The following is a 21,094-nucleotide window of genomic DNA, read 5'->3' as shown; positions in this document are numbered from 1 at the left end:
CGCAGCTTCAATGTGGCAGCAACTGCTAGTAGAGAGGTTTCCAACCACACTGTTCAAAAGTGATGCTACTTGGTTGTTCAAGGTGTCCTGCTGCTTGCTGAAGAACTTGGTATAGACCTCTTGTTTGATTCTTCCATGCTTCATGCTTTGCCTGCTTCCATTCCTTTTCCCTCCAAGCTCAAACTGACTCATGATAGAGGTGCTCTGCTACCAGATGCCTCTCGCTACAGACGTTTCATTGGTCGTCTTCTCTACTTGGGCCTCACTCGCCCTGATATTTCTTTCGTCGTCCAGCAATTGAGGCAGTTTCTTTAGGCTCCCGTACCTCGCATTGGGATGCAGCTCTTTACGTCCTCCGCTACCTGAATGACAACCCCTCCACTGGTTTTTTTTTCTCTTCTTCCAGCTCAGTCCAACTTACTGCTTACTCTGATGCTTCCTGGGCTTTATGCCTCAACTCCCATCTCTCCATTATTGGTTACTGCTTTCTTGGGAATTTCCCTTGTCTTCTGGAAGACGAAGAAGCAGGCCACGGTTTCGTGCTCTTCGACTGAGGCGAAATATCGCAACATGGCCTCCACCATTTGCAAATTGCTTGTCACTCTCTCAATTCCTTTTTGGTGCGACAACAAAGCCGCTTTGCAAATCACCGTGAATCCCGTGTTCCACGAGCGCACCAAACATCTTGACATTGATTGCCATTTGGTTCGCGATTAGTTCAAGCTTGGCTTTATCTCACCAGCTCACATTTCTGGGTCTGATCAAATTGCAGATCTATTCACCAAGTCTCTTTCTACTGCTGATTTTGCGCGATTTCTGTTCAAGTATGGCCTCTCTTCCTCAACTCCATCTTGAGGGGGCTTGTAGCAAGTTCTGCAGCAAGCAGCAGCACAACAGCACACCTTGAACAACCAAGTAGCAACACTTTTGAAGACGATGTACAACACTCTGTTTATTTATCGTTTTCAGTTAAAGTCGTGTTTTCGTACTCAATGTTTTTATAAGTAATACAACGTTTATATTTTGTTGAGTCAGTTGCCACCTAGAGTCTAAATAGCAACAAATGTAGTAAGATGACATCTAATACATAATAATATCAAAAGGGAACCCTAGCTTAATCTCAACCAGATACCCGATAGCCTCAAGGCTCAGCCAAGTGAGTGATAAGCAAGGGACTGGTCTGGTTTTAGGAATAATCTCAAAGCAGTAGTAGAATAAGCACTTAGCAAATCTAATTATCAATATCAAAAGCACTTAAGTAGAAGTATTTCAAGCACCACAAAACAGTTCAAAACAAATCCAAAAAAATTTCAACCCTCAAAGCAGTAAAGCAAATTCACTAAGCAGTAGATTTATGCACTAAGCACTGTTAGGAAATTATTGCACGCAACAAATAATTTCAGGGGTTGTACACAACAAAAAATTACAGAACTAAGAAATATCAGATATCCAACACTAAGTTATTTTTCACTAGCGATTTATCACACAAAGCAATTTTGGTACAAAGTTGTTTTTCTCATAAAACTATTTTTCCACAAGCGAATTTTCGCACAAAGCTTTTTTAATGCACAAAGCATAATTCAATATATATCGCAGAAAATAATTTTCAGAAATAATTTCCAGAAAAAAATATATTGCAGAAAAATTTTCAAAAAATTATCACAAATTTTCATAAATAAGCTCTAAACAGAAAATAGGTCGCACACAACAGAAATATCCACAGTTCCCAAAAAATATCATATTTCTCAGAGAGTCTCACAAAGCTATTTTTCTTGGCACAAAAAATTCTTTAGCAGCAAAATTAGTAATAAATAGAAATGATCGTACCGGCATTGGAGACAGAACTCAAAAGATTTGATACCATTGTTGGGCTTAAATCCTTCAGTAGTGAGCCCCAAGAAACGTAAACTCTAGCTCAACTATTACAAATGAATCGGGGTCAAGAAAACTCTTAATACAATTAATGTTACTGAATCAATAATACAGAAATATCACAAGAAATATTAACATAATATTAACCAATATTACAGATCTAATAATATATAAATGATAACAAATATAATGATAGAATAATATTTTAACAGTGACTCAAGAACAAAAATAGAATAAAAGGTTAATGGCTCAAGGAGCTAGATCAGGTAGGATAGCCCACAACTACCAAGGCCGGCAACAACACACCGGTTGCTAAATACTCAAAATAGCCACCAAGGCTTTAATCACTCAAACCGCCATCAAGGCCTGTCACATAGACCACAAAACCACTCAAGTTTCTCACTCACAGAGAACCACTTAGAAACACCACTAAAACAGATTTCTACTTAGGAATTAAGTTCACAGAAAACTTTTAATTGGAGCAAGACAGAAGATTTCTTATTCTCGTTCTACTTCCTTTCGCTAGAAAAACTGACAACTTAAATAAAGAGGAAGACATTTAAGTTGGAGAGGGAAGGGGATGGCAGAGCAAGAAACTGAGAAGAGAGAAGAAGACGAGTTGGGGAAACTAGGGATTCGATCTGCAACGTGCGCGCACACGCGAGAGAGAGAGAGAGAGAGAGAGAGAGAGAGAGAGAGAGAGAGACCCATTTAATCAAAATAGAAATTGGGTCAAGCCAAGTGGACCGTGTATCAGAGGTGGGTTGGACAAAGAATTGGACCAAGGTATCAGAGTTGGGGAAGCCTTGCAAGGTGTGTGGGCTTGGGCCTCCCAGTGGGTCATGGGCCACAAATTTCCTAATAGGACGACAGTCGATCATTACCAAGATGTTGTCGCTGCTGCCATTGAGGCGACCATTGGCTGTTGCTGGCCATGATATATATATATATATATATATTATATGTAATGTATTATAACTATATATGTAATATGTATATATATACACAAAAAATGAGAAGAGGGAAAAAATGTTTTATTTTTTATTTTCTTAAAAATCGATTTAAAATTTTATATTTTTAAAAATCTAAAATAATTGAAAACTTATTTTTCTTATTCAAATACATAAAATGATGAAGACATGATTGTATTAAATAATGAAGTAAATACAATTTAATTTTCAAAAATATAAATTAATAAAAACTATTAAAATTTTATTTTGAATACAAATAATAATATATTAGTATATAATATAATTTAATGCCATGTAGTCGTTGATGCCACATCATAATTTATTTTTTTAAATCAAAGTCGTGATATTATCACGTCATGCATAAGTAGCCAATAAAATCACTTTCTCCAAATTTAAATGCCACGTCAGATACATGTGGCATTTTCTGGAATATTAGAAACATACCGGCGATTGATGTCCTACAATCGAACAAATAAAAAAGTTATAGAATATTTTTCAAATCCTAAAAAGATAAAGATCCAAAATGGGCTAGGACTATAAATGCCTTTAATCCTTTAAAAAGACTATATGTATATATATATTTGTTTTTTTATTTTAATTATGGTAGCATTTTAGAATAGTATTTGATTGTATTTTGTTTTGACATAACAAATTTCGTTGTCCTACTCTTTTGGATCTTAGGTTTACTCTTAACGTAATTAAACTCTCTCTTTCTTACGCGCTTACCTCAATTCCTCAGCAAATACAACCTATTCATCTGTTTCTTTCATCTCTGTCTCTCTATTTGTTTGTTATGTGTGTATAGAGGTGATCGATCGGGATGGCGACGGGGAAAGCTCGCAGCAGTAGACGATCCTCCTCACCAACTTCTTATTCATCAACAACCATAACGGTCGTCTTTGTAGCCTTATCTATGTTGTTGATATGGCTCCTCTTCTCCAATTCTTTCTCTGCCCCTCAATCTATTTCTCAATCTGCTACAAAAACTCTCTCAAAGATTACCTCAATTTCACATTCCCATCCCTCAAAACCTTCAATAGATGAAGTCCACCCTGTTCATGAAGACATCCAAGGCGAACTACTTCACGACAGCACTGTGAAATCCGATGATCTCATGAATAAGCTTGAGGATGCTCAAGCTAATGATCAGGCTCATGACCAAAAGGATGCATCTTCTGATCATGATACAATCTTAGCTGATAAAGATACTTCCACTGAAAAGGTTGATGAAGCAATGGATGAGCGTAATAAAGACGAGCAAGAAGCGAAACAGGAGAACGATGTGTCAAAGACTGATATCAATGATGCTACAACTCAAGCAAATCTCAATGATCAGATCTCAACTCTAGATAAGGACACAAAAGAGTTGCCCGTGGAAGAACAAGCTCTTAAGGATCAAGTCTTTGAAGAAAGCTCAATGACTCATAAAGAAGAAGTTGAGCAAATCACAAAAGAAAATCAACAAGTTGAGACACAACCAATTAAAAATATTGATCAGGAGAGCAATGGAACACAAAGTTCTGAGGAGACACAAGTTGGAAAAAACCCACAAGCTGGTAATGCAAATATCACACAAGATCAAATAACGAATGAAGATCAAGAACAACGAGTAAAAGATCAACATCAACAGCAAGAAGATGGCCAAATTCAGAAAGAAAATCCAGAAGGGCAATTGAAAGATCCCCAGGGGGCAACAAGTGATGACCAAGTCCACCAGGATGAGACACCTGTAAATTCATTTGAAGATGTCCATACTTCCCAGAAAATCGATGAGAATAATGAGCAAGTAAAAGATCAAGAAACTTCTACGGATGGGGAAAGAAACATGACATCCTTAAACCAACAGATGAATAAGGAGACATCATCCAAGAAAAATGGTGAGGCTTCATTTCCGAATGGAGAGAGCACTGAGACACCAAAAGAATCAAACCAATTAAAAGAGTCATGGTCTACTCAAGTAGACCATTCTGAGAACCAAAAGGAAAGACGAAAAGATCATGCATTGAAGAATAAAGATAGAAGCACTGATGGGTATACTTGGCACTTGTGCAATGTAACAACAGGCACAGACTACATACCCTGTCTGGACAATGAGAAATTAATAGCAAAAATATACAACAGGAAGCACTACGAGCATCGCGAAAGACATTGTCCTGAGGAGCCTCCTACTTGCTTGGTTCCACTGCCGAGAGGGTACAAGAGACCAATTGATTGGCCTCAAAGTAGAGATAAGGTACACAATCATTTGAAGAACATTTAGCTCATGATATTGTACAATGTTACTATTATTAATTCCATATTTTGTATGTATTTGTGGTGGCAGATATGGTACCATAATGTTCCACACACATTGCTGGCAGAAGTCAAAGGACACCAGAATTGGGTAAAAGTGAGTGGGGAGTTCATCACTTTCCCTGGTGGGGGAACTCAATTTGTTCATGGAGCATTGCATTACATTGATTTTATACAAGAGGTAAGATGGCTCACCAATGACAAAATAGAATGTCAAATGAATTATAACATGGGAATTTTGAAACTTGTAAGTTGGTAGGATCATTGATGTGGTCTACTTGGCTCCATCCAATGCATTCACTACAGTGCAAGTTATCCATTCATTTGTGTATGCAAGAGAATCTTATTTTGCGCTCTATATACATAATATTGTGCAGGCAGTGCCAGATATTGCATGGGGAAAACGAAGTCGAGTAGTATTGGATGTGGGCTGTGGAGTTGCCAGCTTTGGGGGTTATCTCTTTGAGAGAGATGTTCTTACAATGTCTTTTGCCCCAAAAGACGAACATGAGGCTCAAGTCCAATTCGCCTTGGAAAGGGGTATACCAGCAATATCTGCAGTCATGGGTTCTCAGAGGTTGCAGTTTCCTAGTAAAGTATTCGACGTGGTGCATTGTGCACGTTGTCGAGTCCCTTGGCATGCAGATGGTTCTCTCTATATCTTTTTTTAGCATTTACCATACTTTCACTTTATATATGTTATTTTTTTCCAAAAGTAGGCTTACTCCAATTTTTGCTAATTAATGGTATTGGTACACTGATAATAAAAGGTGGTGCTCTGCTTTTGGAGTTAAACAGACTACTGAAGCCAGGAGGTTACTTTGTGTGGTCAGCAACCCCAGTGTATCAAAAACTTGAAGAAGATGTAAAGATATGGAAAGGTAGGACCATTTCCAATCTATTTATCTTATCTTAGTATCGACGAAAAAAGCTAATATATGTATACTTTTATTCTTCTCTGTAGAAATGACGGACCTAACAGTGGCCATGTGTTGGGAGCTAGTCACAATCAAGAAAGATAGGTTGAATTCTATTGGTGTTGCTGTCTATCATAAACCAGACTCCAATGACTGCTACGAGCAAAGAAAGAAAAATTATCCTCCAATGTGCAAAAACGATGATGATCCTGATGCTGCATGGTGAGTTCTAATCATGTCTTAATTCAGACCATCTCAAATTTCTCATCATTTGAAGAATAACAATATATGAATCTTCCCTTGCAATTTATAATTAGTTCAAAGATCAGATGTGTTTTCATTTTTCCCAGGTACATACCGTTGCAGTCATGTATGCACAGGGTACCACTTCAAGAAAATGAGAGAGGCTCCCAATGGCCAGAAGAGTGGCCTAAGCGATTGCAGAGACCACCTTACTGGCTTAACAGATCGCATAAGGGAATTTACGGTAAACCAGCTCCAGATGATTTCACAGCAGACTATAAACTTTGGAAAACAGTGGTTAGCAAGTCATATATGAGCGGTCTGGGAATCAGCTGGTCCAATGTAAGAAATGTCATGGACATGAGATCAGTCTATGGAGGGTAATTAATGAAACATATATGCAACTTGTAATAACCACATATATATATATATATTTATATATATATATATATAAGACCATGAATCTTGCATTCTCAAGTTGAAAATTTTTTTTCCAGGTTTGCCGCAGCATTGAAGGACCTGAAAATATGGGTTATGAATGTGGTGAACATAGATTCTCCGGACACTCTTCCCATAATCTACGAAAGAGGACTTTTCGGGATATATCATGACTGGTGTGAATCATTCAGCACATATCCTAGAACATATGATCTCTTACATGCAGACCATCTCTTCTCAAGATTGAAAAAAAGGTACTTGTGATTCATCTTAGTACTAATTATAATTAGATGTCATCAGAACAACTTTTTTTATTTATTTTTTTACCGCAAATACACTTGTACATGCAGGTGTAAACTTGTATCGGTTATGGCGGAGGTGGATAGAATAGTTAGACCGGGAGGCAAGTTGATTGTGCGCGACGAGTCCAACACAATTGGAGAAGTAGAGAAGTTGTTGAAGTCTCTGCATTGGGAGATCTTCTCAAACATCTCCAAGAAGCAAGAAAGGATACTAAGTGCTCAGAAATCTGAATGGAGACCACATTCTTATGCAGCCCCATCTTGATTATGATTACGATTATGAAAAATGAAGTTATTTCATTCAACATTCACTACTTAATTATTTTTATATTGACAACTCTTTTCTTGTAATCCTTGCACTCAATCTATCCCAAAAACTTGTACAAACAATTCACTATAAAATATACATAACTAATAATATATCCTAAAACTAAATCATATTAAAATCATGCATGATGGACAAAATGCTATCAATTATTTTTTTCGTGGAACAATGTTATCATTCAATTCTATTTGAGATATAACATAACACATAATAAATATACTATTATTTAGTTTTAAGCTCAGAATTGACATCTTTACACTTAAAAAAAAAAACATATAGAGATTTGAGTATTTTGCAGAAAATCATGTGTTATTTATTAACACACTACCTAATTTAAAATTTGATCTCAAGAAAAACTTCCAGTTTTCAAATATATAAATTTGATCTACTTTTAATCCAAAGTTTTTAAAATATAATAAATTGCATGAATCGTTTTATATTACTTTATTTGTAATTTACAATAACATTATATTTATGAGATTTTTGCTAAAACTCCATGAATAGCACCGGGGCATATATACGCCAGTTAAAAACATAAGCAAAAAAGTCATCATTTGAAAATCTAGACCTAATATTCATAGCTCAAATTGAAAAACTTCAATTCATAACCTATAACAAACTATGAAAGAATATTTATAGTTATCTTCTACAATTATATCCACATCCATATTCGAATTTCATCAGTCGATCGCCCACATGTGCCACACCTAGTTGTTTAAAATCATATAACACATTATAAAAAATTTAAGTTTTCGCTATACTTATTAATAACCACGACTTAAAAATCATAAGAAATCAATACTATTAATCACGGTTAAATAAAACCAAGTAAAAATTTAAATTTTTATTAAGAATAATTAATATTCACCATGGTTCTTGTGCATAGCCAAATCATTTGTCATGGTTTTGGCTAAAACTAATGTTTTGGCTACAGTTGTAAAAACAACGGTCAATGGCCGTTGCAAAATCGTAATTGATTTATATACATCACGATTTTCTTCTATTAGCTATAATAATTAACCATAACAAAAAGTTATATTTTTTCTAACGATATGAGGATATTATATTTATAGAAGAAAGTTAATGAACGCACTGCTAAAAAATAGGAATAATTATACAAAACATCATCGATCTTTGGCGTAATAAGTATGATGATGATTGATGAGTATCTGTGTGCGAGAAAAATGGACAATAATGTGATGGTTTGCTCAATATATACAATAATTTTCCCTCCAAAGTCCAAACGTAGTAGATATGTTTTGTCTATCTTTTTTTCATGCGAAGATTGTTTATTTGAATGCTTGTAGAATTTCCAATTAATCAGAGTAGCAAAGGTGCGAAGTAATTCTGCAAAAATGCAGAGTGAATCCATGGATTTCATTTCTGTTAATTTCTGTTACAACCCAGAAAATGAGGAAGATGAAGACTATTTAACTCTACCGCCAAAAACCGTCTAACAAATTAACAAATCAGCAACTGCCAACTCAAGCTACATGGCCCAATGAGACGAGGAATAAATGATGTGTACAGTTAGCTTACATAACAAAGAAACGTGGGAATGCGCTTCTATTACAGAAAAAAATGCGATTCCTCTACGTCTAACCTTGGTCCAAAAGATCAGAATCAACACCAGCTCCAGTTCCAGCAACAGCAAGTTGTTTTGTAATCTCAGATGTCATGGCAGCAGCTAAAGATGTTGAGGGCTCAATTCCAACAGCCCCCCTACAAGTGGGGCTTGGGGCGAAGCACACAAGGCTCAACTTGAAAATGAAGGACTGGAAGAGCTTGACAGAGAGAGCCTTCGTGAAGATATCAACCACTTGAGTAAAACTTCGAACCAATACAGGACTGATAAAACCATCCTTGTACGCGTCGCGAACGGCGTGACAATCTATCTCAATATGTTTCGTCCGTTCGTGGAAGACCGGATTAGTAAGAATATGAATAGCAGCTCTATTATCGCAGAAGAGTAAGATTGGTAAGTTCACTGAGACTCCAAAATCAACAAGCAAGAAGGATAGCCAACGCAATTCACACACTGTGGCAGCTAAGCTGCGGTATTCGGCCTTAGCACTCGATCTGGAAATAGTGGATTGTTTCTTGGTCTTCCAAGAAACTAGAGCACGACGAAGAAAGATACAAAATCCTGTTAATGAGTGCCTAGAGTCGGGGCATGACGCCCAATCTGCGTCACAGTAAGCTTGAAGATCCAGACTGTTGGCAGCAGGGAGAAAGAGGCCGAGTGAGGGACAACCCTTCAAATATTTCACCACATGGAAAACAGCCTTCCAATGAGCCTCACATGGAGCATTCAGATATTGACTTAATTTTTGCATAGGGTAAGAGATATTTGGCCTAGTGAAGCTGAGGTAGAGTAAACGGCCAATTAATCGCCTGTAAGAATCAGATGTAGGAAGAGGAGAACCAACTTCAGAATTCAATTTCAAACCAGGGGGCAAAGGTGTGGAGACAGACTTCGCTTCCTGCAAACCGGTATCAGCGAGTATATCCAAGATGTACTTGGTTTGAGCTAGGAAAATTCCATCCGAGCTACGTGCGATTTCTAAGCCGAGAAAGTAACGAGCTTGTCCAATGTCTTTAATAGTGAAGAGCCTGTGCAAGTAGTTCTTTACTTTCTGAAGTTCAGCAATATCTGTTCCTACAAGAAGTATGTTATCGACATACACCAAAAGAGAAATCAAACCATGAGCTGTATGTAGGAGAAAAAGATAGTGATCATGCCCACTCTGTGTGAAACCAAATTCCTGTAACTTTAATGTCAACTCGACGTTCTATTGGCGGGAAGCTTGTTTCAAGCCATATAGAGACCTTTCCAGTTTACAAACAAGCCCAGATTCCACATTGTAACCGGCTGGAGGAACCATGTAAATATCCTCGTCCAAATACCCGTGAAGGAATGTGTTGTTTACGTCCAATTGATGCAGTATCCAACCCTTAGCAGCAGCCAGAGTGAAGAAAAGACGTACAATTACTGCCTTCGCCACCGGTGAAAAACTCTCATTGCAATCAATGCCTTCAACTTGGTTAAAAACTTTGGCAACAAGACGAGCCTTGTACCTCTCAATACTGCTGTCAGCCCGTAACTTGATTTTGTACACCCACTTACACCCAATGGCGCATTTGCCAGCGGGGAGCTGTGTAAGTCTCCAAGTGCGATTTTTTTCCAAAGCCTTAATCTCCTCGTTCATGGCCTCTCTCCAATGTGGGCATAGCACAACTTCAGCAAAGGTCCTAGGCTCTTGCACTGAAGTTAAAGAAGCCACAAAAGATTGAAAATTAGTGGAACATGGCTGCAGAAGTTGAGAATCATGTTGGCATACGAAGTCATCCAACCATAGTGGTCTGCTGGACGCTCTGGTTGATCTGTGTGGCATCATTTGAGAAGGTTGCTGAGACTGGACAGCAATATCATTCTGCAAATTGTCACCATTTACCACAGAATCTGAATTGGATGATGTTAAGTCCTCATTCGGGGATAAGTTGGCGAAACAGAGTGTTCATCCTCGAGAGGTGAACATTGTATGATCCTCTAAATCATACACTTTATATCCCTTTTGCGTCAAAGAGTATCCAAGGAATATACACCGATGAGCTCTCTTGTGAAACTTTAACTTGTGTGGATCAATGTTTGTAGCAAAACAAAGGCATCCAAACACCCGGAGATGGGTATATGTAGGTGATCGTCCTAGCAAAAGCTCAAAGGGAGTGTTCCAGTTCAAAGTATGTGTGGGTTTTCTGTTTATAATATATGTTGCCGCAAGTATGGACTCCCCCCCAAAAACGAACAGGCAATGAAGCCTGGAAAAGCAATGCTCTAGCCACATTCAAGAGTTGTCTGTGTTTTCTCTCTATTCTCCCATTCTGCTGGGGAGTGTACACACAAGTCGTTTGGTGCAAAATACCCAACCTTTAACACAAATTTCGGCACTGTGTGTTCAAGAATTCAGTCCCATTGTCCGAACGAATAACTTTGATCTTAGTTGCATATTGTGTATCAACGAATGCTACAAATGCTAGCAAGGTGGATGCCACTTGATCTTTATGTTTAAGAAGATAAGTCCATAGCGATCTGCTGTAATCGTCTAGAATCGTTAACACATAATTGCACCTCGTCAAACTAGGTGTCTTGTACGGACCCCAGACATCTAGGTGCACCAAATCAAAAATAGCCGCAGAACGTGAGTCACTAATGTTAAATGAAACTCGTGATTGCTTTGCCTGAGGACAAACATCACATTTTATTTCCAATGAATCTCTAGAGATGTTACAATCTGGAATACGTTTAATGGCTGCCAAAGAGGCATGTCCCATTCGAGCATGCCACAAGATGTTACTACTTTCAACTGTTGCAGTACACAGAGTAGGGAGAGGTGATGATGTTGAAGTATTGAGATTTCCACTTGTTCTTAAGATGTATAATCTCTTGTTCAACTTTCCCTTTGCCAGCACACGTTTACTCCCCAGGTCCTGCAATACACACCCAAACCGATTGAAAGCACAAGTGTAGTTTCCTCCATTACACAACTGACTCACAGATAGTAGGTTGACAGCAAAATTCGAGATATAAAGCACTGAATCTAGAGTTATCTCATTTGTCAATCTTATGGTGCCAATATATGTGACTGCTTTTTGTGTTCCATCAGGCAAGTGAATGAAGTGCATGTGTTTAGGAGCAGAATAAGATTCAAACAAAGATAAATTCGCACAAACATGATTTGTGGCGCTGCTATCTATTATCCAATCATCAGTGGTTAATGGACTGGACACAAAAGCATTACCTGCGAATTCTTCATCACTATGGACATAATTCGCGAAATTAGATATAGGATCCGAAGAAGCTTCCCTGTTTTTCATAATCTTCAACAGTTCGTCCATCATCCCTGCAATATCAGTCTGTGATTCAGTTTTCAACAAAACAGTGTATGGCTTGTTCATTCCTTGCGTGTCCACATTCCCTGCAAAGCCGTATGTTCCTCCAGATTGTTTCTTCTTTTCATTTAACGCCTTGTACCATTCAGGCTTGCCGTGTATTTGGAAGCAAGTTTCCTTCAAGTGTCCTTGCTTGTGGCAGTGAGTACATATCAAAGCTCGCTTATCCTTATCAAAAACAGTTTTGCATTTCTGCATTTGTCTCGAAGAACCTCTGCCATCTCTCAAAGCAATCTGATACGCTGCATTAGTGTTGTTGTCTCCTAGTTGTGTCTGCACATTGCGCTGTTGTTCTACAACAAAAATCATGGAGAAAGCCTTCTCCAAATCCGGTAGGGGATCCATCATAAGAAGTTGACTCTTTTCTTTGTCGAAACTTTCATGCAGTCCCATGAGGAACTGCATAAGCTGTGTTGCAGCATACATATCTCCAATAGCTTTATTTATTCCACAATTACAACTCCCACAAGTGCACTTAGGTGATGGTGCCAAGCAAAACAATTCATTCCATAATTTCTTTACCTTCGTTAGGTAGCTCGTCAAAGTCATATCTCCTTGCAAAATGGAAGATATCTCCCTCTGTATCTGATATATCATCGGATTGCTACTTCGTCTGTATCTCGCGTGTATTTCCAGCCATAATTCTCTAGATGAGCTCACATACATGAAGCCTTCAACAATGTCTCTAGAGATGGAATTCCAAAGCCAAGAAGTCACCATGAGATCTGCTCTTCTCCATTGTTCAAATAGAGCAGATCCAACCGGAGGTCGTGGAAATGTTCCGTCGATGAAGGCGAGCTTCATCTTGCATCCTAGAGCAACGTAGACTGCTCTGCTCCATGTCAAGTAGTTCGAACCGTTCAAAGGTGAGGAAGCCAGCACGAAGCTGGAATTCTCCGAGGGGTGCAGGTACAATACCTCTTTCTCATACTGATCAATTTCTGCAATTGGCGAATCTGCCATGGTACAGTGTCTGTGGCTGCGATATTTTTATGAAATGATAAGAAAAAAAACGTATCAAGAGACCTTCAAGATGAAGACTCTGATACCATGTAGAATTTTCAATTAATCAGAGCAGCAAAGGTGCGAAGTAATTCTGCAAAAATGCAGAGTGAATCCATGGATTTCATTTTTGTTAATTTCTGTTACAACCCAGAAAATGAGGAAGATGAAGGCTATTTAACTCTACCGCCAACCGTCTAACAAATTAACAAATCAGCAACTGCCAACTCAAGCTACGTGGCCCAATGAGACGAAGAGTAAATGATGTGTACAGTTAGCTTACATAACAAAGAAACGCGGGAATGCGCTTCTATTACAGAAAAAATGCGATTCCTCTACGTCTAACCTTGGTCCAAAAGATCAGAATCAACACCAGCTCCAGTTCCAGCAACAGCAAGTTGTTCTGCAATCTCAGATGTCATGGCAGCAGCTAAAGATGTTGAGGGCTCAATTCCAACAATGCTCATCATTAATTACTGCATATATATATATATATATATATATTGTGAATTCTACAAGAACGTCATGTCAACAAAGACGAGGTAGTACTGCATGTACAGGTCCTCCAGTTTCAGATGGCATACACATAATAGTACAGTTACAGATTCAAGAATCTTTCAGCCGACTAGTCTAGAGAGGTTGGGTGGCTGGCATTGACTAAACGCCAAGCACCAGTGGTCTAGTGGTAGAATAGTACCCTGCCACGGTACAGACCCGGGTTCGATTCCCGGCTGGTGCAGTACTTGTTTTTATTTTAAAATTTTATTTTGAGATTTATTAGGCGCAAAAACACAATACCCACCTTATATAATTAATTACACTCCCATTTCCTTTGATTTTTTGGTTTAGTGTCAACATTCAAAAGAAATTAAATATTTTCAACATTAATAGATAATTAATTTTATCCTTATACTTTTTATTTTTATGTCTTAGCAATGAATGGCAATGAGGCGGGTCTGCTATGGATCCACCCTGCCCCGAGGCCCCACCCACCCCGCCCTGGTCTTGCCCCACCCCGACCCGCCCACCAAATGAAAAAGAAAATAAAGAAACATAATTGCAAACTATCAATATTTTCTTGTACTCCTTCCACTTTATAAACACAAGAATTAAAATTCTTCCATGATTCAACTAAAATTATAAATTATTCTCATCAAGTAATATCATTTTACAATTTATAATAAATTATATTATATAAAGAATACATTTAACTAATATTTTATTTTTAATAAATAATATCAGCTTAAATTTAAATACCTTAATATAGTTTTCAATCTAAGTGAATTATATAAGGAAAAAAATATGTTCATCAGTTCATCTAAATTATTAATTTTCTTATCAAATAATTTTTTATTTTTTGTATTTATTATATAGAGTTGGGTACATGCAAAAATTATTTAGGATTTATAAATTATTTCTATAAATTTTTATTAATAATATACTATACATTAATAATAAATATTAAAAAAATACAAAATTTATTATCCGGGAAGGGTGGGGCAGGTCGGGGTCGGGGCCGGCGGGCAGGTTAAGAAACAAAACCCGTACCCCGTCTGGGGGCATTGCCAAGCAACCTTCTAAGCCAGCAACGACCGGGGAAATTTCATCCCAAATTCGCCTCAAATGGGGCGCGCTGGTCCAGATCAGGATCGAAGCCAATTGTCATCCTTAGCTATGGTAACTAGAAAAATTAAATAAAACTTCACAAAATGTATTTTGCTAGTATATCTTGATATTGAATTTTAATTGAGAGTTAGGGAGGAGAAAGAAACAAAGTTCTTGTCCGCACATGCCAAAGGAAGAAAAATAATAAAAAAACAGCCATAAAATATATAATACATAGGAATTAAACATGAAAATACGTTTTTTTTTTTTAAAAAAAAGCATAATTAATATTTTAGCTATATAACAAAAATGCGGTTTGTGTAATAATAAAAATAGAGTAAAAAATAAAAAATAATTTTTTGTTTGGCCTTTGGTTGGGTTAAGTTAAATAAATTTATGAAACTATTGAAAAGGGTATGAAAAATAGATGTTGAGGTGGTGGGAGAATAGCTACTTTTAGCTAATTGACTCCTACAAGGAATGAACTGCCAAAAATTGAAGTGTTGTTAATCTTTTTCTACCGAAACTTGCTTCTTACTTCTTATTTACAGACCTAATGATTAAAAAGAAATATAATAATATATTGATTGTCCCTCGTCACAAATATTATTACATTTCTCTTCCTTGAAGTTTGATGTAATAACAATTAGATTTCATATGGTTTGGGAAATTACATCTAATACTCCTAAGATTTGCTTTTATCTAACAAATAAATTTCTCCTAATCCGAGTAGAAATTATTTGAGTAAAAATGGAGAACAAAAGAAAGGCTCTTCGAGTCAACATTTACCACAAGTTTACATAAAGAAGCTTGCATGGATCATATGGATTTATCCAAGAAACAACATTGAATGGCACTGATAAGGATGACAATTTTTGCCATCTCGATCCTAATATTATTTTCAAGGGATAATTACATTCTTCTCTTCTAAACTTTGGTGTAATTACTTGTAAATTGTCTGTAATTTGAAAAATTACATCTAGCACTAATGAGATTTGCTCTCGTCTAACAAATAAGTTCCTACGTTAGTAAAAAATCTCCAAATTTGCTAGTATTAATAAAAAAATTAAAAAAAATATTCACTCCCAATTGACTTATTACTATTGCATGTCAAATAAATCTTTTTACGATCAAATTATCCTCATACATTTTCACACGTTAATGCATGTGAGGAGGTATATTTTCGCCATTATAAGGCTTGTTTTGTCCGAAAAAAATGTTTGATTTGTAATAAATCAGTAATAAGTTAATTGAGAATAAATATCAATTTTCATTCAGTTTTTTTGTTAATATGAGCAAATTCAATGAACTGTTGCTAGATGTAATTTCTCGAATCACAGAAAATCTACAGATAATTACACTAAATTTCAAAAGAGAAGAGTGCAACGATCCCTATTTCAATAACTCTACCCATAAATGATAAATTTATTATTACATCAAAGTGATCAATAAAGAGTTCCCTATATCTATCACCAACTATCAAAATTACAAAAATAAACAAATTTAACTCGTATATTTTAAGTATGTGAGGAGCCCATAATCTCATCAAACAAAGTAGAATTATACAACCTCAACTGTAAGTAATAGATTGAATACAAGCTTGTTACACGTTATGATTTTGATAATTAACCGGTGATTAGATTGTAGGTTGACTTTTTTTTCTGTACAAAGCACATTTTCTTCATTTATTGGCAGACTTCACATTGGATGTATGCTCATTTTCATTCAAATTTAAAAGCTCCACGTATTCTCTACAAAAAAAAAGAAAAAAGAAAATGGTTGGAAATTATTGTGTGCGCATTATGTCTGAATCATTGAGATAATGGGGCTAATTAGATAGGCATGGCGGCACTGAGTTACCTAAATTCAACCACATAATATATATATATATATATATATATATAGAATAGGGCAACAATTATTTATTAACATTACAATAATAACAATAAGCAAAGTTAGTTTATTTTGGCATCGATCAACTTTAATTTGTAGCTGTCACACAATCTATAATATGATTTGTATTCAGACCAAAAAGAGGACAAAAGCGAGGGCAAGATAAATAATTATTTGCTCCGTTTTCCTTTTCACGGCCTAATCATGATAGTAATCCCAGGATTTTCATTGCTAATTTAAACATGCAAGAGCGGGAAAATGTCATGTTACGTTTATTTTTTGAAAAAATATGAGTTGTTGTTGCACGCTATCCTTGCAAGCATATAAAAAATTATAGTGTGAAATGAAAAGAAAAAAATTATAAAAATATACGGAACAGAGTGAGGTGATGAAAAAGAAAAAAGTATTTGGGAAAAAAGAAATGTGGGATAAAGTAAGAAAAAATAAATAAATTATAATTGTGAGTTTATTAAAAATATGGAAGCTTGTAAGAAAAAATAAATATGGAAAATGTGAGATAAAAAAATAATTGTAATAGGGTAATTTATTAAAAATATGAAAATTTGTGAGGGCAAAAAATATGGGGAACATGAGAGAGAAAAAGGGAATAGTGGGTTGAGAGAAAAAAATATAATTATAAAATAATTAAGAAATATTAAAATTATTATTATGGGCAAATTTTTTTTAAAAGAATAATGTGAATAAAAGGGTAAAATGGGATAATAAAAAATTGATACACCCATGAATTTTCTTTTATAATAGTATAGAAATTAGATCTATTATCTATACATAAAATAAGAGAAATTCAAATTTAATTCGAGTTTGGTTAAATCAAAATTAATTATATAATAAGTGTAATATACTTATAATGTAATTGATGTACAGTTGAAAAAAAGTGACAAAATACATAATAAGTATATCATACTTTTTGTGTGATTGATTTGATTCGATCAAACTTAATTTGCATAATTTTTTTTCATAAAATAAATATAACGTCATTTTTACAAGAAAAATTACATTCACTGGTACTACCATCCATCCATCTTTAAAGAGGTGATTAAATTGGGTAGGTAGTAGTAGGTTTGAGGCGACATACGCCCTAAATTTGTCAAAGGAAATGGCCCATCCCATGTTGTTCAAAATTTTTTTTTTTTTGGTCTCTAATATCACTTTTTGCTTTTCTCTTTTTTATTGGCTAAAGTACGTATTTTCTTTTCATATAATTGAAAAAAAAAAATAAAATATGACCAAAAAAAGGGCTCCTCAAGTGGACCATTTATGGAACAATTTTACTCCAAATAATATAAGTTCGTATGATGTGAAATAAAAATTTTAATTAAAGCATAGGCGTTAGGGAGAGGATTATAAATACATATTAGCATAATAATAACATTTAAATTTATTTATTACAGAAGAATGAATGCATGTGGAGTGTAGTTGTAGTCTTGTAGATAGAAAGAGAGAGCGGTACAGTGTGTGAAGGTGGACAAAACAAGGGATGGAACACAACAAATAAAGGGGGAAAGCAAAACTGAAAAGAAAAAAAGGATAACTGGGCTATAAAAAGAAGAAATAACCGCGCCACTTTTTTCATTTAATTTCCCTCTCCTATTTATTTATTTTTATAAAATATTAATTAATAGTCCCGGTCGGGTGTATTGTATGTCTGTATTAATCCATCATCCTTCTCCCCCAATCCCCTCTTCCCCTCTCATTCAATGCTTTACCCAACTCACCACCACCCTTTTCTCTTCTCATTCAACCCTTTTTCCCACTCTTCTTTATCCTCTCATCCTCTTTCCTCTTCTCTTCAGCTTCAGGTTCTGCTTCTCTCTTCATATTTTTTTATACATTTATTCATATCTTTCTGCTTACTTTTTTGCTTATTTGCATGTGGGTTTTTGTTTCTAGGGAATGGAGTGCGTGCAGGGGGCTTGGGTGAGCGGGTTCGGGTCCGAGATGACACCAAAGACGGTCGCCTTTATGGATGACTTCTTTGCTGGCCCCAGCGCCGGCGCTTCCGGGGAGGACTTGTTTGTTGACCAACTCCTCGACTTCTCTAATGACTTCTCCGAAACGGAAGAACAGACGCAGCAAGTGCAAGAACCGGAGGAGAACGAACAGGACAAGAAAAAGACTTGCTCTGTTTCACAAGAACAACAATCACCGCCGGAGAATAGTGCTATTTCAGCAAAAGGCGATTTTGGCTCTCTTCCTGAAAGTGAATTAAGCGTTCCAGTAAGCCCAAGTTTCAAACTTTTTTTTTTTGTTGGGTTTTGGAAGAAATTATTATTCTTGTTGTGTAAAAGGAAACGTTTTTGGAAGGTATATTTGTGAGGGAAACAGAAAAGAACTGAAAAGATGAGATTTTTGACAGGCGGAGGGCTTGGAGAGTTTGGAGTGGTTATCTCATTTCGTGGAAGACTCATTTTCTGATTACTCGCTCACCGGAAAATTACCACCGAAACCGGCGGAGAAGCGACCGGAACCGGAGAATACGGTCCAGGTACAACCCTGTTTCACAACTCCAATTCAAACCAAGGCCCGAACCAAGAGGGCCCGAACAGGGGTCCGGGTTTGGCCGGTTTTGTCGCCTTCATTTGCCGAGTCTTCCACCTCATCCTCATCTTCAACCTCCTCTACGACGTCGTTGTCGCCGCAGAATCCCTGGGCGGTTCAGAGCCAGACCGGGGAGTCCTTTCTGGGAAAGCCGCTGGACAAGAAGCATAGAAAGAAACCGGCTGACGCCTCCGCCGGCAGCGGGGGTGGGGCTGGGCAGCCTAGAAGATGCAGCCATTGTGGAGTGACGAAGACCCCGCAGTGGCGGGCCGGGCCGCTGGGTTCGAAAACACTTTGTAATGCTTGTGGGGTGAGGTATAAGTCGGGTCGGCTTCTACCCGAATACAGACCCGCTTGCAGCCCGACTTTCTCGAGCGAGTTGCATTCAAACAACCACCGGAAAGTTTTGGAGATGCGGCGCAAAAAGGAAGTGGAGACGGAAGCAGCCGGTCTGGCCCCACCGGTCCAGAGTTTTTGAAGAGCCATTCTATTAATTTTGGCAGCAGGCAGGTAGGAAAAGAAAAAGGAGTTTTATTAGGGGAAGAGTTGTTTAAATTAGGAGGGGTATGATGATGAAAATGTAGGAAGACAAGAAGCGGAGTGACTGAGGCCCACCCGGGTGAGGATTGTTAGACTTAGGCCGGCGTGTACATTCTTTGAAGGAGGGTTAGGTGAGGTAGGTTAGCAGCAGGGAGTGTAATGTTGAATGTAAGAGAATTAAAATCCTTAATGTTTCCTTAATTGTGTTATTGCGTTTAAACTTGAAAAGGCGATTGTGTGGGGGCGTTGAAATTGAAAAGCTACGAGGAGGGAGGGGGTAATAAGGTGGTGGGTGCACGCCAACACCACCAGCATGTTGTTGATGGCGTGAAGTCTAAGCACTTTGAGTTTGATGGGATTACACCTCTTTTTCCGGTTTAATCATTCATCCGATTTATATATATTTATGGTTTAATTGAACAATTTCAGGATAAATGTTTGTGATGCCAAGTTTAAGATGGATAGGAATGTTTTAAATATGAATAGATAAGGTTTTATGACACCCCCACGCACACGCTCAACTTTTCTTCTTCTGTTCTTCTTACCATAATAATCAATTTCCCATAAAAGCAACCCAAATTGCGCCTCAACCTAATAATCCCTTAAATCAACATAAAAACAAGGCGATTTACTCATAATTCTATATACAGTTGAATATTTAGGAGTTAATACAACTCACTCAAACACATACTAGTTTCAATTATTAGGTAGGTAGCGATGGAGATGGATAGCGGATACTCCAATTATTGTATTTTCACAACAAACCGTCTTTTTTGATGTTTATAAAAAGTCAGAATGGACAATACTTAACACAATAAAATACGAATCGAATTATCAATTTACATATAAGCTTTTATATTAATAATTGAATGATGGATAAGCCGGCACTTTGTGTCTCCTCAAACAAGAGTATCTTTGATGACAACCTACGAATATGGGGTTTGAGGTGAGTAGGATATCCAAACCTAGTGCAAATAAAAAAAAGGGGGATATATAGTTGATGTTTGGACAGTAGGTAGGACGTACAGTAGGGGGAATCAAATTCAATTTAATTTAAATTTCGATGTTACCAATTAATTAATTATGATAGAATGTATGTGTAAGAGAAAGGGAGGCAATGCCCTTTTCTCCTTTAGAATTTGTATGTGTTTGTGAGTGTGGTACAAAAGAAAAGACAAAGACAAG

At 36.8% G+C, this 21,094-nt stretch overlaps 2 protein-coding genes, 1 long non-coding RNA gene and 1 other non-coding gene across 5 annotated transcripts; 3 read left to right on the top strand and 1 right to left on the bottom strand.

The window, feature by feature from the left end:
- Positions 1-625: 625 nt before the first annotated feature.
- LOC110011290 lies at positions 626-2,566 on the bottom strand. Of its 2 annotated transcripts, none has more exons than XR_002286268.1 (2): positions 1,828-2,566; positions 626-948 (listed from the first exon to the last, which is right to left on the bottom strand). It is a non-coding gene; the product is annotated as an uncharacterized LOC110011290 (long non-coding RNA). The 2 variants fall into 2 exon arrangements; XR_002286269.1 differs by having other exon boundaries at positions 626-902.
- Positions 2,567-3,588: 1,022 nt separating this feature from the next.
- Positions 3,589-7,396, top strand: LOC105179056 (probable methyltransferase PMT27). The gene is made up of 8 exons (XM_011102651.2): positions 3,589-5,076; positions 5,167-5,316; positions 5,513-5,783; positions 5,906-6,016; positions 6,100-6,274; positions 6,403-6,675; positions 6,793-6,987; positions 7,084-7,396. The coding sequence occupies exons 1-8, from the start codon at positions 3,664-3,666 to the stop codon at positions 7,298-7,300; spliced, it is 2,805 nt and encodes a 934-aa protein (XP_011100953.1). The 5' UTR covers positions 3,589-3,663; the 3' UTR covers positions 7,301-7,396.
- Positions 7,397-13,980: 6,584 nt separating this feature from the next.
- Positions 13,981-14,051, top strand: TRNAG-GCC. The gene has a single exon. It is a non-coding gene; the product is annotated as a tRNA-Gly (tRNA).
- A 4,389-nt stretch (positions 14,052-18,440) lies between these two features.
- Positions 18,441-20,332, top strand: LOC105179055 (GATA transcription factor 5-like). Its single transcript, XM_011102650.2, has 3 exons — positions 18,441-18,630; positions 18,722-19,048; positions 19,188-20,332. Exons 1-3 carry the CDS (start codon positions 18,529-18,531, stop codon positions 19,845-19,847), a joined length of 1,089 nt encoding a protein of 362 aa, XP_011100952.1. The 5' UTR covers positions 18,441-18,528; the 3' UTR covers positions 19,848-20,332.
- Positions 20,333-21,094: the final 762 nt, after the last annotated feature.

The sequence above is a fragment of the Sesamum indicum genome, unplaced genomic scaffold (assembly GCF_000512975.1).
Source record: "Sesamum indicum cultivar Zhongzhi No. 13 unplaced genomic scaffold, S_indicum_v1.0 scaffold00120, whole genome shotgun sequence".
In the NCBI taxonomy this organism is placed as follows: domain Eukaryota; kingdom Viridiplantae; phylum Streptophyta; class Magnoliopsida; order Lamiales; family Pedaliaceae; genus Sesamum; species Sesamum indicum.
The sequence above is the reverse complement of the archived record's forward strand: the minus strand, read 5'-3'. Positions and strand labels throughout refer to the sequence as shown.